A 16,077-nucleotide genomic window follows, 5' to 3' on the forward strand; every position below is an offset into this window, starting at 1 on the left:
ACTAGAGTTTCAAAAAGAAGAAGTAGGTTTGACTTGCTTCAAATAATGGAGAAAAATTTCGCACATCATTAATAAAGAAAATATGAAAACTTATGATAGATTTCCGTACAAACATTTCTCAAGTCGATATATATCACACTGATAGTCAATTTCAGACCCTATTCGTTTCAGCTGCGGAGTTGTTTTGGAACGTCTTATTACAGTTCTTTGTTAAAATTCTGGTTATGTGATGGATTGGAGTGATTTATAAATTATATGTCTGCTGAATTCCAAAAGAAAAATACCAGAGAGAGGTCAGGTCAGAGAAGTTGAGTAACAAGAAAACGCCTAATCAATTTGCTCATTTTCGACTATCCAATACCAAGAAGAGTTCTACTTAAATAACGAATGAAACTGAGAATGGGAACCGAATAAAATATTTCTTCCTCTTTAAAAAAAATATCTTCCTTATGATTATTATGATTTATGAATCAACTGCTACTGATTCTACTCTGTCCTTTCCGATTTCAAATGCAAAAACACTTACTGTAGCAGATGACGCAAAATAGATGAAGAAAAAGAGAAACTGCGAATGGCTTTTAAAGAATGTGTTGCATAATAACCAAGGATAATTTGATATGGCTGGACGATAATGATTGATCAAGATCAAGTTTAGTAGTGAATGTCTGTGTGCCCATTGACTTAAAGAAATCTAAAATAATAAATGTTTAATTATTTATCTGTGTAGCTTTTATTCTGAGTGAAATTAGTCAGAGATTGTTACCGGGCGTAAATAACTCCTGAAAAAGTAGTTATGTTACAATGTTTATATAATATAATTTATTATTATATAAACAACAAAATAATTTATTATTGCTTTCTTAGGAGCAATTTATTTCTTCAATTTAGCTTGTAGCTGAAATTATTTTTGATTTTATCTAAATTTTGTATTGCTGTACCTACAAAATTTGCTGATTATTTATGATACGCACATCAGCGAGGAGTATGCTGCTCCCATATTTCTGCTCGCAAATCTGTTCAGTTCCCGCATTAAAAAAAACGGGTGTTCTATTTCAGAGTTTAACCATTCCATAAGTAGGTGGATTGAGGAAACACCAAAATCGTTTTGGAGGGGAGTTTAAAAAATAGTTTTCGTTAGGATAAGTGCATTCAATTAAATGGGAATTGTGTTGAGAAACTGCAGTGAAGTATTGATGGCAATTAACGACATAAAAAATTATATCCACATTCCCAGAACTTTAGAAACATTCGTCGTTAGAGAGCTAACTTTTATTAGTACTTTAATTTGTTATATTATTAGGTTGTGAAATTACTATAATTAGGCGTGTCACTATTATTAGACTATGAAGAAGTAAATTGGCAGTCTGGGGTAGAAAATACATATTTTATAACAATATAAGAACAAATATTCATACTAAATCTATTTTGAATTTTATATTCTTTTACATGATCGGTTGTTTAAATTTTCTGTCGTTTTCCCTGGCAGATGTTATGGACAGATTTTTCAGTATGCAAATATATACAATAATATGTTATCCCTGCTAAACATGCTCCGCAGAAACCCATAAAATGTTTTTATGGGGAATTGGCCTACAGGTCCCCGTAAAAACCCACAGACGGAAACCCATACGACTGTACGGGCATCCGTACGCCAAATCCCCGTAAAATCCCAAAGAAAGAAACCCGTACAGCTGTACAGGTACCTGTTGTCCAATCCCCCCTAAAAACTCATAGAAAGAAACCCTCACCAGCTGTACGGGTACCCGTAGACCAAATCCCCGTAAAAACCATTAAACAGAAACCCGTAAAACTGTACGGATATGAGTAGGCCGAATCTCCATAAAAACCCATAGAAACCTTCAGAACTGTACGGGCACCATAAACGAAATACCAGTAAAAACCCGTAGCTAGAAATCAGAACTTTATGCGTATCCATAGGTCAAATCTCCTTAAAAAAATGGATATTCCGTAGGTCTGTTCCTCATAAAAACCAGTAGACAAAAACCTGTACACCTATATAGGTATCCATAGGCTAAACAGTAGACAAAAGCCCATAAACAAAACCAATAGAATTATACCGTAGCGGAGTATCCATACATAGAATCATGCATAGAACGGGTATCCATATACGAAATCCCTATAAAAAAATAAAAATAAAATACACAAAAATAGAACTGTAGATCAAATTTCCATAAAAGCTAATAATTAAAATCATAAACCAGCAGAAGTACATAATTAGCACTGATGAAGTGTACAGAACTAAATGGCAGAGAAAGCATGTAATTTTAAATGAAATTCAATGAGAATAAACTTAATAAAATTTTAAAATATCTAGAATCCTACAAGCCCCTGTCCTTCTCAATGCATGTCAGCACCTATAAACATATTACAAAATATTTGTATAAATTCTGTTTGCAAAATTTTAAACTCCATTTATACAATTTTGAAAATAAAATTAATAGAAAGATAATAATCAAAGTCATGATTCATAACCATCGAATGATATATGTACATATATATATGTAAGAAAAATAAAGATTATTTAAATGATTAAATTAGCAGAGTAAAATTAATGTTCTGTATCTATTCTCAAAATAGTAATCTCTTTGCACTGCTTCGTTTCGAGATTAATCCATGTCACATGACTCTTACAAAATTCTAATGTTGTAAATGGAACTAAAACTCAAACAGCCAATAGTAATTTTGCAGCAGTATTAATTATCAAATCAAAATGCATTGAAAACCAAAACTAACTCAATCTGAATTAGGATTTCACTCTCAACATAACGCAATTGCTTTCTACGCTTTGGCCTAGCTGGACTGCAGTCTGTCTGCTCCTTCTTTCTTACTACAAATTTATCAAAAATGTAAATTTTTGGAATAGGCATAAATAATGTACCAACTTGTTTGTGGCTGCAACATATTTGCTGAAATAAAAAGTTGAATTAAATCCACCTCGACTGCCAAATTACTTATTCATTGTAGACTGGAGTTTCAACATCTTTAAGCCATCAAATTTCTTTCTGTTCAATACGGATTCAACCGCCTGCATTCGATTACAGAATCTATCACAAACACACACGCGTATATATATATCATTTGATGGTTGAAAATCATGACTTTGATTATATATATATTATTGATTTGATTTGATAGTACTGTATCTCATTGCATATATTTGTATTTCAGGTTTTTAATTGGAAAATTAAACAATGGCATTTAATCGCATCAGCTTGTTTAACAATTTGATATCTAATGATAAATGCATTGCCAAGGGATGGTACTTTCTAGCATCTGCTTAAATTTTAAATTACCTACAGTGCGCTAAACCAAATTTAAACAAAACTAGACAAAAACCTAATTTTCAGGAAGAGAAACACTGTTACAAATAAAAATATTAGATAAACAAGCAAGCAAAAAGAATACGGGACTTAAAAATTAGAAATTTAACAAAGAGTTCAAATTTAGCATACTTGCTATCCCCTTAAAACTTGCTTACCACTGATAGCAATACCCTGCAGCTTATTATGACACGCATACACATAGATGTTGTGCGGGGAAGAAAGGATGGATCCTAGAGTATAATGTAATGAAGAAATAATAATACACAAACACTTTGTCGACCACCTCTTTACAATACTTAGAATGTTACCTGTATCTCTAAGAATATAAATGAAACATCAATATAAAATTGTAATAAACTTAATAATACTCCCAGAACTTTAGAAACATTCCTCGTAGGTAGCTAACTTTTATTAGTACTTATCTGTTATATTATTAGGCTGTTATATTATTAGTTATATTATTATATTATTAGGCTGTTATATTAATCTGTTATATTATTAGGCTATGATATTACTATAATTAGGCGTGTTACTATTATTAGGCTGTGAAGAAGTAAACTAACAGTCTTGGGTAGAGGATACATATTTTATAATAATATAAGAACAATTATTCATAGTGAAACTATTTTGAATTTTATTTCCTATGCATGATCGATTGTTTAAATTTTCTGTCATTTTCCATGACAGTTTTTATGGGCAGATTTTTTAGTATGCAAATATATACAATAATATGCTATGTGACTTTTTAAAAATAAACAAGGAGGAAACATGAAAGCATTTACCAGAGATTTTAATGAAAGATAAAGAAACAGAATTAATAAATTATTAGACATGCAGTTTTAAAAATACGCACAAAGGTTAATTTAATTTTCAAACTAATTTAGTTTTAAGAAGATTGAATCTCACAGCAAAGATTACTGCTCGCGTACATGACTTTACAAAAAATAATGTGGTTCTATGCATAATGTTCTTCTGGAGCCTTTTAGAATTTTCTATGAGCGTTTCTACGAATGAAAAATGTAATTATGAGAAAAACTGTGGATCCCTAAAATCATAAAATACACGAATTGTTATATTAAAGAAACTAAAAATGTGCAGCAAGAATCGGCATTGACAACAGTAACTTTACATAGCCGATTCCACGTGTTTATTATAGTTAACACTTTGATATGTTAAAGTTCTTTTAAGTTCTTTGATATGTTTTTGCCCGTAACTTCTAACTAGTTGGGCTATATAGCACTCATAACTTATACGTAAGGAAAAATTAAATTAGCGACTTTTGTTAGCCTTATTTTAAATTTAAAATTAAATATTATATTATTAAAATTAATAAAAATTATAAGCAATTTTAAACAAGAAATTAACTAAATATTTGATACTCGGCTCTTCTCTCTGAAACATCCAAATTTTCCATTTTTCATATTTGTGTAACTAAAATTTCGAAATATCCATTTTCAGCATAAAGGCATCTCACTGATATGATTTATACGTCTTCATGGGTTTTATATTGCCAGGAAGAACAATCTACAATAGTCGCAAAAATGAAGGCTCTATCATCTATCTGCGCACTCACTGGGCCAGATTTTCTTGCGCCATCCTGTAACTTAAGCAATATACAAGAAATAATATTGTAACAAGACATATTTACCAACTATTTCTAAGTATCCAACTTGGCTTATCATTGGTTGAGTATTCACTTGGCACATGTAGTAACCGCTATCTTCTTGCTGAACGTTCTTTAAATGAAGCAGCCAGGTTCTGAAATTGTGATGGGACACGGAGACTCTTTTATTCCGGGTTATCACGTGAGTGTGTATTGTCAGTAGCGTTTGCTTGTCCACGTGCACCCAAGCCACCTACTAGACAAGATGTTTCCTGTGAATGTAGCATCTTTTGTTAATGAAATAAGAGCAAATAATTATTTCTTCCAAAATTGAGCAACCCATTACTTGAACCTAAATAAGTACCTCATCACACGTAAGTAAGTGGCAAACAGCAATGCAACTAGAATTATTGTATTACGTAAGAAAATACTTTCTTCATTTGCATAAGTCTATTGTTGTAAACTGGTATATGCATCTGTAAAGTAATGACGGCAAAAGGGTTTTTAGAAATCCACTGACTGCAATTGAAAAGAAACTGCTTATTTCGATTTTGTTTACATAATCACATTTTTGTAAAACCTACTGGTGCTAAAATGGTTATTCATTTGTGACTGTTTCTGTTGCTAGTAAATTTCTTTATCTGTTTTGGCGTGGGAATAATTGTTCTTTTTCCAATTTTTTATGGTAATAGAAAATTTTAATATTTTTAATGGACTTTCCATTCAAAAAAATTCGATGAACATGAAATCATTTAAGATTTCAAATTAAGTACAAATGATTAACATTGCTCGTTATATAAAAAATGTAGTCCGAATAAGCAATTTAACACAACTTTTAGAACACATTTTTTTAGAACAACCATTTTTTTAATATTGTAACAATAACAATGGTAAAGAAAAAACTGGTAACCATGGTAACACTTTGCGACTGCTCAGATAGTCTCGCAGACGATGTGCTAGCGTCGCAGAACAAATACAAAAATTTTAAACACACCCCACCTGTACTCTGTTAAGAGTACATTAAATTAATATTTAATAGATTAACATTTAATATTTAATTAACATTAATATTTAATAGATTAACTTTAAATTAATATTTAATATATTAAGAAGAGATCAAATACAACATAAATTAATAGGTATAACACAAATACAATTATAATAATACCAATAGTACTACATGATCATACACTGTACTTAATGAAATTTGTTATGCATAAGACAATATTAAAGGAGAAATGTCAGGTTATTTCAAGTGAATAAATGAACTGGATTGGTCTTTTATGTTGTCCCTTGTCAGTTCGAATAACACACGAACGTACGTGTCCATCACGACCAGCAATACCAAGTGGCCAAAGAAATTTTGATTTAGCGGCCTTTTCAAGCAAATCTGCATCTCCTCTTTTAAGATCCTTTCCTGGTGATGGATTTAAAAAATTATGTGCATTTCTCAATTGCATCAAATAATTATCTTTCCATTTCATCCATAGTTGACATAAAAGTTTAGTCTGATATAATTTTCGACGAATCAGAGTTTTCTTTGTAGAAGCTTGACTGCCGAAAATTTCAACAAAATATATAAGATAACTAACATTCTCTTGACTAGGATACAAAACATGGGCTGGAGTAAGAGATTTGGGTTCATTTAATTCATTGCTTACGTAAGTAAGGAGTTTATGATTTAATACCAATTCGATTTCCGCTAGAATGGTCGTCATTTCCTCGAAGCTAAGGCAAGCCTTTCCTTAAAGGGTCCTTTATGTTTCTCATGAGTCTCTCATAGAAACCACCCCACCATGGGGCATGGGAGACAATAAACTGCCATGTTATTTCATGTAGAGCAACGAAATGTTTTAAGTTCGAATCAACCAAAATTTAGGCGAAACCTTTCAAAATGTTGTCTGTGGTCTTAAAACTCTTAGCATTATCAGAAATTACAATTCTCCCTTCTTGACAAAAAACGTCTTAAGGACAAAATAAAACTTTTCGTCGACATATCAGTAATTAATTCGATCGGAAGTGCTCTAGTAACTCCACATGTGAATAAGGCCATGTATGATCTTTGTTGAGTGTCCTTTCTGGAACGAAGAAAGACTGGACCTGTAAAATCAACTCCAGATACAATAAATGGAGGATTTCCCAATACTCGATCCTTTGGCAATTGAGCTGTTATATGTTTAGCAAATTTTACAGAATACCTGCTGCAAATCAGACAATTCTTTAAAACCTTTTTTACAACTTGTCTAACCTTTGGAATCCAAAACCTATTTCTAATTTTAGCAAGAGTCGCAGATGCTCCACCATGGTAAATTTTGTTATGTTCCCTTAAAATTAATAACTTAGTGAATGACTGTTTGGGTAATGTAACTGGATTGCTTTCATCACTGGCAAAAACACTTTGCTCAAGCCTACTTCTTACGTGCAAGTACCGTTTTCATCTAAAAATGCGGCTAGCTTATAAAGAGACGATTGCTTAAAAATTTGGGTACCATATTTGAGGCATTCTAATTCAGAAGAGTACACAAGTCCTTGTTCATACTTTATCTAGTCCTGTTTTGCCTTTAAGAGTTCAACTGCAGTGTAAGGTCCCATTTTTAAGTATTCTTTTCTAAGTTTACCAAATAATCTTTTAATTAATACCGTAAATTTCAGTAGCTTAGTTAGGTTACTACAGTTATTCAAATCTAAAATAAATTGAGAATTCCCGAATGCACATTTATTTTGTGTTATAGTTTCAAATTCCTTTCTCAATTCTAAATCCTCAGTAAGATTCTCAATTTTAATCTTATAAGGCCAAAACTCATAAGGTTGACCAAACCAAGGTGGTCCATGCCACCACAAAGCATCTCCAGCCAAGTTCGAGGCTAGAATACCATTAGAAAGGATATCCGCGGGATTTTCCTTTCCAGGGCAAAGATACCATTTGTTAGGATCGGTCAAATTTTGAATTTCTCCTACTCTGTTCTTAACAAAGGATTTGTATTTAAAAGCCTTACCCTTTACCCAAAACAGACATATTTTGGAATCAGCCCAGAAGTAGCAATTTACATCAAATTTCAAACATTTACTTAATTGTTTAGCAAGCCTAGAAGATAAAAAACATGCTAACAGTTCCAAACGTGGGAGTATGATAGATTTGTAAGGGGCGACTCTATTCTTAGAACGTATAAAATTAGTAATAACTCTAGCGCCTCGAGCGACCGCTCTTAAATATACCACTGTCCCGTATGCCGCCATAGATGCATCTGAAAAAGAATGAATATTAAATTAAACAAAATCGCATAAATTGAATTCAGAAAGATAATATCTAGGAACTGCGATGTTATTCAAATGTTCAACTTCGCTGCACCACAACTGCCACTTCTAGTCCAGTGAAGAGGGAAGTCCATCATCCCAGACCACGCCAGCTGTCCATAGCTCTTGAAGTAGTAGCTTACGTCGAACGATGAAAGTCCGATGAATCCAAATGGGTTAAAGATACGATCTAATATTTGCAAGACGAAGCGCTTTGTACTGGATCTGTTGGAAAGAATATTCATCAAATTTTAATGTCGAAAAAAATCACGTCCTTGTCTGTATTTTAGGCCACTCCTAGAACTTTCGACGGCGTACTATATCCAGTGATGGCTTCTTCGGTAGTAATAGCTTCTATACCATCTTTCTTCCATAGGTTGCGAAGTTCCACAGAATTAGTCTGCCATTTCCTGCTTTCGAGAATGGTTTTCAGAGCAGTCTCTACTTCGTCAGCTCCAGCAACAAAATCATCAGCTTAGAAGGAATTTAGTAGCAATTCACAGGTTTCTGGATACAAGTTTCTATAATTTTCAAAATGAAATTTCGGTGTAGCTGCCAGTAGGTAAGGACTTGATGTAAGTCCAAACAGAACTCGAGTAAAATTCAGTACAATAAATTCGCTTGAACTTAGATCATAATTCCAGAAAAATTTAGTATACCGACGATCTTCTGGGTCGATTTAAATTTGCAGGAAGGCTTGCTGTATGTCCGATGTATAAGCTATAGAATTTTGTCTAATTTTTAATAGCAGTTCAAATAAATTAGGGTACAAGTTCGCACTAGTGTGGAGACAGTCATTTAGTGAAAGTTCTTCTCCATGAGCTGCACCATCAAATACAATTCGCAGACGGCTGCTGACTTGAATAACTTTTTGAATGATGGGGTAAGTAAAAGAATAATTCATCCCCTAACAAATGAGAAGATATTTCAACTATTCCTTCTTTAAGATAACTATCAACAATCTCCCGATATTGCTTATATAACGACAGAACTCTCTTGAACTTCCTAACTAAACTATTAAAACATTTCAGTGTGACCTCCCTATTATTTCCCAATTTCTCCCACATACCTGCTACCCACGGGAACTTTACACAGTACCTGCTATTTATAAACTGAATCGATTCGTTAAACTCATTCAGAACTTCCCTTTCTTCGACACCGGAAATACCTGTTTCGTCACTTCTAACCCTCAAACTCTCCAATTCCCAAAAGCTCCTTAGCTCAGCGGAGACCAAATCTCTTTTATTGAGAACGAAATTAATCGACGTGGAATTACTTAAATCATCATATTTTCCTTGGAGTTACCATCCAAAGGCAGTTTCTATAGCTACTAATGACGTGTTCAACCGCTCAAATCTCTTTATCAAATTGCAGTAATAATCTGCTCCTATCAACAATGAAATTTCACAATTGTTAGATAACTCCTTAAAATCAAATGTTAAGGGAAATCCTCTGGACTTCATTTCTGCACAAGTAACTCGATCTGGAACATTTATTGCAGCTTTCGATATTTCATCAATTTCTAATGCTTCAATAAGGACTTCATTTCCATTCAAAATATTTCTCAACTGCAGTTCCACCCTTCGGCAAATCTGCCCTTTTGGAGTCTTTGCGCCAAAGCTATAAATATTAAATTTTTCTGAACCAGCAAACTTTAATCCCAACCTTTCAGAAACTTCTTTCTTTACAAATGTTCGCTCAGATCCATTATCAGATAAACAAAAAATAAAATCTGATGACTCTTTTCAAATAATTTCTACCTTTACACATTGCAACAAAATTCCCCTTCTGTTATTCAGCATATAATTCATGTTTCATTAGATTTTACTTCCGAACCACGTTCAATCCTTTGATTTTTAGAATTTTCTAATTTAAAGCATATTGCGCGGGCGTTTTTACCGTTGCAAAAGGAGCAGTTTGCCCCTTTACACAGCAATTTATATTATAACACGATTTCTCGTAAAAGCTTCTCTCTTTTTTTGACAGTTCAAATTTTTACACAAATGACTCATATGCTGCTGAATGCAAAATATACAAGTATCTGAAGTAGCACAGGTCAGGAATTCATCAGCAGAGTAACGAAATTTAATGCGATTAGGGGCTCCAAAATTTCTATGGTTAAATTGTTTATACTGGTTACATGTTTCGTACGAAGAAGGAGAGTGTATATGAAATGTTCTCTCTCTTGGAACGATGTAAAAAATCCATCAACTCCTTCAAATTATGATTAGTGCTCGAAATTTGATTTTTGCTAAATTTCAAAAAAAGGTCGCTGGGAAAAAGTTTCAAAATTACAGCGCAAAATATTACGCTATAATTTTCTGCTTTTTTACCTAAACTCTTAAGAGAACGAATTTGGGTTTGGCACTTAAAATACAGGTTTCTCAACTCTTGTAAATTCGAAATGTTCTTTAACGGTGTCATATTCAACAGCTTAGACATATGGGCATTGATTAACACATCTTTCTAGCCAAAGGTATCTGGATTAATTTAAGAGCCGACTTACAGTTGTCTGAGGTAATAGCGAAACCTTTAATACAAGAAAGAGCTTCACTTCCAAGGCAACTAAACAAATAAGAAAATTTTTCGACGTCTGAAAGGGAAGGATTTTTGTCAATAGACTTTTCGAATTGATTCCAGAAATTTAAATACTCAGATGGGTCCCCGTAATACGTATGAATAATCAGTTTAGGTAACTTCGCATTTGTATTTGGTCTACTTTGGTTTGTTATGGGTTGCACACATGCGGGTTCTTCTACAGATGAGGATTGCAACTATTTTATTTTTTAGTTTTACCGAGTTAAATATAATTACTTCATTACATTCGTCAATACTCTCTATTTCCTATTGCATTTCTGCATCATTTAAAAGATCTCCGATTTTATTAACAAAGGACTTCTGTTCGTCTTTGATTTGTAACTGAACTAAAAGGCTTTCTAATTCATCTACTTATATATGTGGTTCAGACATACGATTTTCTAGTTTTTATATTAATTTAGTTACCTGTCTTCTATGGTAGGTACGTTGCTTCTCAAGTCTATCTAACTCTTTAGCCATTATAATAACAATACTACAACAAAACAATTCTATTCTGCCGAACGAAACTGTAAACAAACTACTACTACACAATGCAATTTCACTTAAATTCTTCGAAACTCAAACAGACTATTATCAAAAAATTCTCTAACTAAATACTATTACCTACCCCACCTTCGAAGTGTTCCAACGATTTACGAAACGAGATATTTTACACCAGGTGGTTCATACAGTTTCTCAGAACGATGCACCAATATATAAAAAATGTAGTCCGAATAAGCAATTAAACACAACTTCAATCTTTAAAACTTTTTTTTTAGAACAACAACTTTTTTTATATTGTAACAATAACAACGATACAGAAAAAACTGGTAACCATGGTAACACTCTGCGACTGCGCAAATAGTCTCGCAGACGATTCTCACAATGTGCTAGCGTCGCAAAACAAATACAAAAATTTTAAACACTCGTAAAAGAATATCAGACCAAATGAAGTGCTTAATGAGAAATTAAAATGTTCTTGTCTTGTTCAAGAATGTGATCTTGTCCAATAAATTTATTTTGTAGTACTTTAGAATGAAAGTTCCCTGGATTTGAGACCGGTTGTGATGTATACAGACAGCGCTCAATATGTTGTTCATCTGAATGCGAATTTTTTGCATAATCCACGTATTCTTTTGATTCCATGCTTTTGCATATATAGGAACACAATTCATCATGCTTTTGGAAGAGTTCATTGTAGAACATAAGCATTCATAGTACATGGTTGCTTAGCTGTGGCAGGCACACTTTTATAATAAAATTTAAAGGCTTGGCAATGTATTCAGTGCTAAAATTTCTTGTAAAGGGAGAGAAGAAGCCAAAGAAAAATCTGTCAAAGGATGTTTACCCGATGTGGTTATCATACTTTCGTATTACTAATATTACTAAGAAAAGTTCTAAACTGAGCAATTTAAGGGCGACAGATAGTTCACTGAAGATGATATTCGCGCAAGCTATCCAGTGGAGATTTCTTCAATAGAAATATGCGAAACATTGGACGGCATGATAACGAAAGATCATCGTGTGAATGTGTAACATGAACTAAGCATTACACTTTGTATAACTTCTTTAGTCATATACGAGTAGTTGATAGTTTCGAAGGTGAGTTATCTGTGACTACCCAAAATGTTGACGAGAAGAAAATCAGATGCTGTTTCGCTTCCATGTCTGTGAAGAGAATCTAGAGCATTTTATGTCAAATTCAGGTGCTTTTTTCACTTGGATTATGATTAGTAAGGAGACATATGTTCTTTACTATGATCCAAACATTAAACAAGAGTGACTATGGAATGGAAACCTAAAGGATCCTTAATACTCAAGAATTTTTTTTTTGCAACAATAAGCTGAAAGGATAATAAATTTTTTGAAACACGGATGGTGCTTTGCTTGTTGACTTACTGAATTCATGTCAGCTAGGTTTATCATTACTAGAAAGTACTGCGCTAACGGCATGAACTCACTGCAGAATGTCATTAAAAAAGCAAACTTCTATCTGATACGTTTCTTCGTGATAAACATATGATGAGCATGCGCACAAATATCGTACGGAGAAGGTTCAAGAATGTGATTTTGAAGAGCTTAATCAACCTCAGTAGAGTCCAAACTGCGCTAGTGACTGTTTCCTATTTCAAAATTTGTGCGCGGACAACTGTTTCCTGCCGATGATGATCTCAAGCCAGCAGTAAATTACTGGCGGCTTGATAACCAAGATGTTCTTTATGTTGAAGGAATTGTTTAATCAAATCAAAGCGAAAGAACGTTGAGATCGTGACAGATACAATGAACAATTAGAAAACAAATTTCACTTTTAAGTTCTTGTTTTCATGTTTAGATTATTGGAAACAGCCCTAGTTTGAATCCAGCAAAGTGAAAATTAAATCCTCTAATGTCAGATAGTTCTTTTATCTTTACAGTAGCATAATTAATTATTATTAGTAGAAAATAATGTTATTAGTAGAAAATAATGTTGAATAGTTCCCTATTCAACATTATATGATTAATTTCATCGGTAACTTGAAATATACTATCAGAAATATATTTTATTTAGAACCTCAACTCAAGCAAATGTCTTTTACATCACTTCGAAAGTACCTGCTCTTAAGGGTAATTTTGTTAAAGGTTTAAGCTTCAGAACTGAGTTACGCCATTAAATGAAAAATATCTGAAGTTTTATTTCACATGGAAATCAAGAAGGATTACAGAAAATTATAATTAGACATAAAAAAATCAACAGCTTCAAGCAGGAAAGTAAGGCTAATGGTATATTACCCTGTAACTGCCAAGATTGTCGACGACACATTTCAGCGTTGCGTCTCGTCCTTTGGCCACTGTTAGACTGGACACTGGTCCCGCAAATGTAGGCATGGATGGCTGGCCTTTAACTGAAAGTAAACTACATGGATAATAATAATAATATTTTATGACTTTTAAAATGTAAGTAATTGTGAGCTCTGATGTCGCTTATATATAAGTATATCAGAAGAATTTAGAGATAAAAATGGATTGGAATTGTATTATAAACAAATTAACAAATTCGGAAATATAATTGACCTAACATAGTGTAGGGTTAGGTGCGCTGAACTTGGCCTCTTGGAAAATCTACTTACAGATTTCGACTCCCGAAAATTTAATTAACGGTAGCTTTTCTTGACTGATCAAGGTTTATCAGTAAAACAATTCTCGTTGCTCATTGATCTTGCTCTATATTCAGGACAATATGTTGTCCATAAATTATATGCAATTTTTTAATTTTTGTGAAATATACTTAAACGCAACCTTTCTCTCTCTTTTTCAGGGAAACACGCATTCTTTTCTGGTTTTCAAATTGTTCTGCTTATAATTATCAATTTACTCTAAAAGCAATAAACTGAAAACGAAAGAAGGCGTTTTGATCTTTACAAAAGGCCAAAAAGTTTTCCGTTTCTATGAAGAATAACCTAGTAATTTGTAGAATATACTAGCAACTTTCAGCACATCTGCACTTCATTGGAGATAATGAATCAAATAAATAAGAAATAAAACTGCAGAGGAATTGCTATTCAAGATATGAAAACTACAGCGAACTCTCTCTAGAATGACCTCTTAAGGCTCCAAAGAATACTGGTCTTCTGTGGATGTAGTTGTTTTAGAGAAATTGACAGGCAATGATGTCGATTGTCGATTTGCTCAATAGATTCATTCTATTCAAACATACTGGAATTTGTTCGTAAAGAATTTTCTCCTGTGACTCATACGTTTTTCGGTGCGATGCATACATTTGTATTATTGTTATTTATTCCTGTGTTACATAAAAGTTTTAATTGTATTCTTATTTCATTTTAGTTTTAGGTGAACATGCCTACTCATATTTCTTAATTTCTTATTAACCTGTAATAACCATTTACTTTTTTATTCTTAACCTACCAGTTACCTTTAGACTTGAATGAAACAAAGTTTCAGTACAACTAAAGTATAATTTGTCTTTTATGATTTAAGTTGTTTCTTTTAATAGTTCCTGAATATCGTTATACTAAAAAATTATACATTGATCGCGAAGCTAAGCATCGAATAATGTACAGGAAAAAATTTACCCTAAACTTAATTTTCTGAAAAACTTTGCTAATTAATGCGATTAATATTTAAAACACGAAAGCTACAGAAATTTTACATAATTTTGTTCAGGAATTTCAGAGACACTCAGTCATATTTATTAAAATGCTCATCTAGTGAAGTCTGCCTACTGAATCTTTCTTCGCTTTTTGTTAGTACCATGATTTTCTAAACAGTTTAAATTTCTTAAGAGTATTAAATTATCAGGTTTATTTTACAACAGGAAACACGAAAAGTCAGCAATTTCCTAACTAGTATTGAAAACATGGACCTTCTGAATGGTAGCCGGACGTACTTCCCATTACATCATGAAAGGACGCAGTATGAAAGAAGTGAATACCTTACGGTTAAATCATTCATTTTATTAATTACAACCATCTATCGTATTCATCTACCAACTTAATTTTTAACAGACAACCAACAGTATCAATTTCAATAATTTTTAATTGTCTTCCTAAATTTAATGCCTTTAGTTTTTGTAGACATTCTTAATCTCAGATTAATTACTCAAAATTTACGAAATTTAAAATATAAAAACGCAAAAATACATGCTTGAGCTGTGAACACTGAAATAAACACTGAAGTATAAAGATGAAATAAAGCTGTAATAAAGCTGTAATGAAAGAAATGAATTACACTTGAATATTGATTGTTACACACTGCCAACTGCATAAACAGGAAATGGGAAAATTAGTGTAGACAAAGAATGCAATGAATCGTTTCAAACGCATTATATCATAAAAGAGGCTATAAAATAAATTAAGTCACGTTTGGATAAGATAAAATTTATGATTTAGAAATGAAAATAAAGAGGTAAAAAATGTTTTATCAAACGACGTAGTGGCCATTTTGGTAACGGCCAGGCAGATGAATTAGCCAAAGAAGCAGCTCTTAATCAAGATGGTACTGAAATTATACTACTTTCAAGGCCTCGTTTAAATTTCAAATACCAACTAAAACAATGTCATTCAAAATTTTGGCAAGATTTATGGAATAATGCTTCACAGGGAAGACGAACATTTAATTTGATTCCCAATGTAAGCTTCGCATCTCTGTACGCGAATCCTTCATCAGATTACTATATAACAGAACAAAGATCCTTCCCCGCATTTCTATACAAGAAATTTGGCAAGCTCTTGCATAGACATCTGTATATGCGGGGAGCAGGGA

General features: G+C 32.7%; 1 protein-coding gene across 3 annotated transcripts in view; it reads right to left on the reverse strand.

The window, feature by feature from the left end:
• LOC118186026 (lachesin-like) overlaps positions 1 to 16,077 on the reverse strand; it is a 145,306-nt gene that overhangs the window by 54,848 nt on the left and 74,381 nt on the right. The window contains exons 2-3 of one of the 3 annotated variants that reach the window (XM_085815919.1): positions 13,588 to 13,700; positions 4,993 to 5,200 (exon numbers count right to left, since the gene is read on the reverse strand). In XM_085815919.1, coding sequence (XP_085672045.1) covers positions 4,993 to 5,200; positions 13,588 to 13,700 — 321 coding nt within the window. Of the gene's footprint in view, positions 1 to 4,992; positions 5,204 to 13,587; positions 13,712 to 16,077 lie in introns of those variants that run through there. The other 2 variants (XM_085815920.1, XM_085815921.1) reach the window with 2 other exon arrangements.

The sequence above is a fragment of the Stegodyphus dumicola genome, chromosome 4, assembly GCF_044657685.1.
Source record: "Stegodyphus dumicola isolate Sdum_Otavi_A_Nest chromosome 4, ASM4465768v1".
NCBI lineage: Eukaryota > Metazoa > Arthropoda > Arachnida > Araneae > Eresidae > Stegodyphus > Stegodyphus dumicola.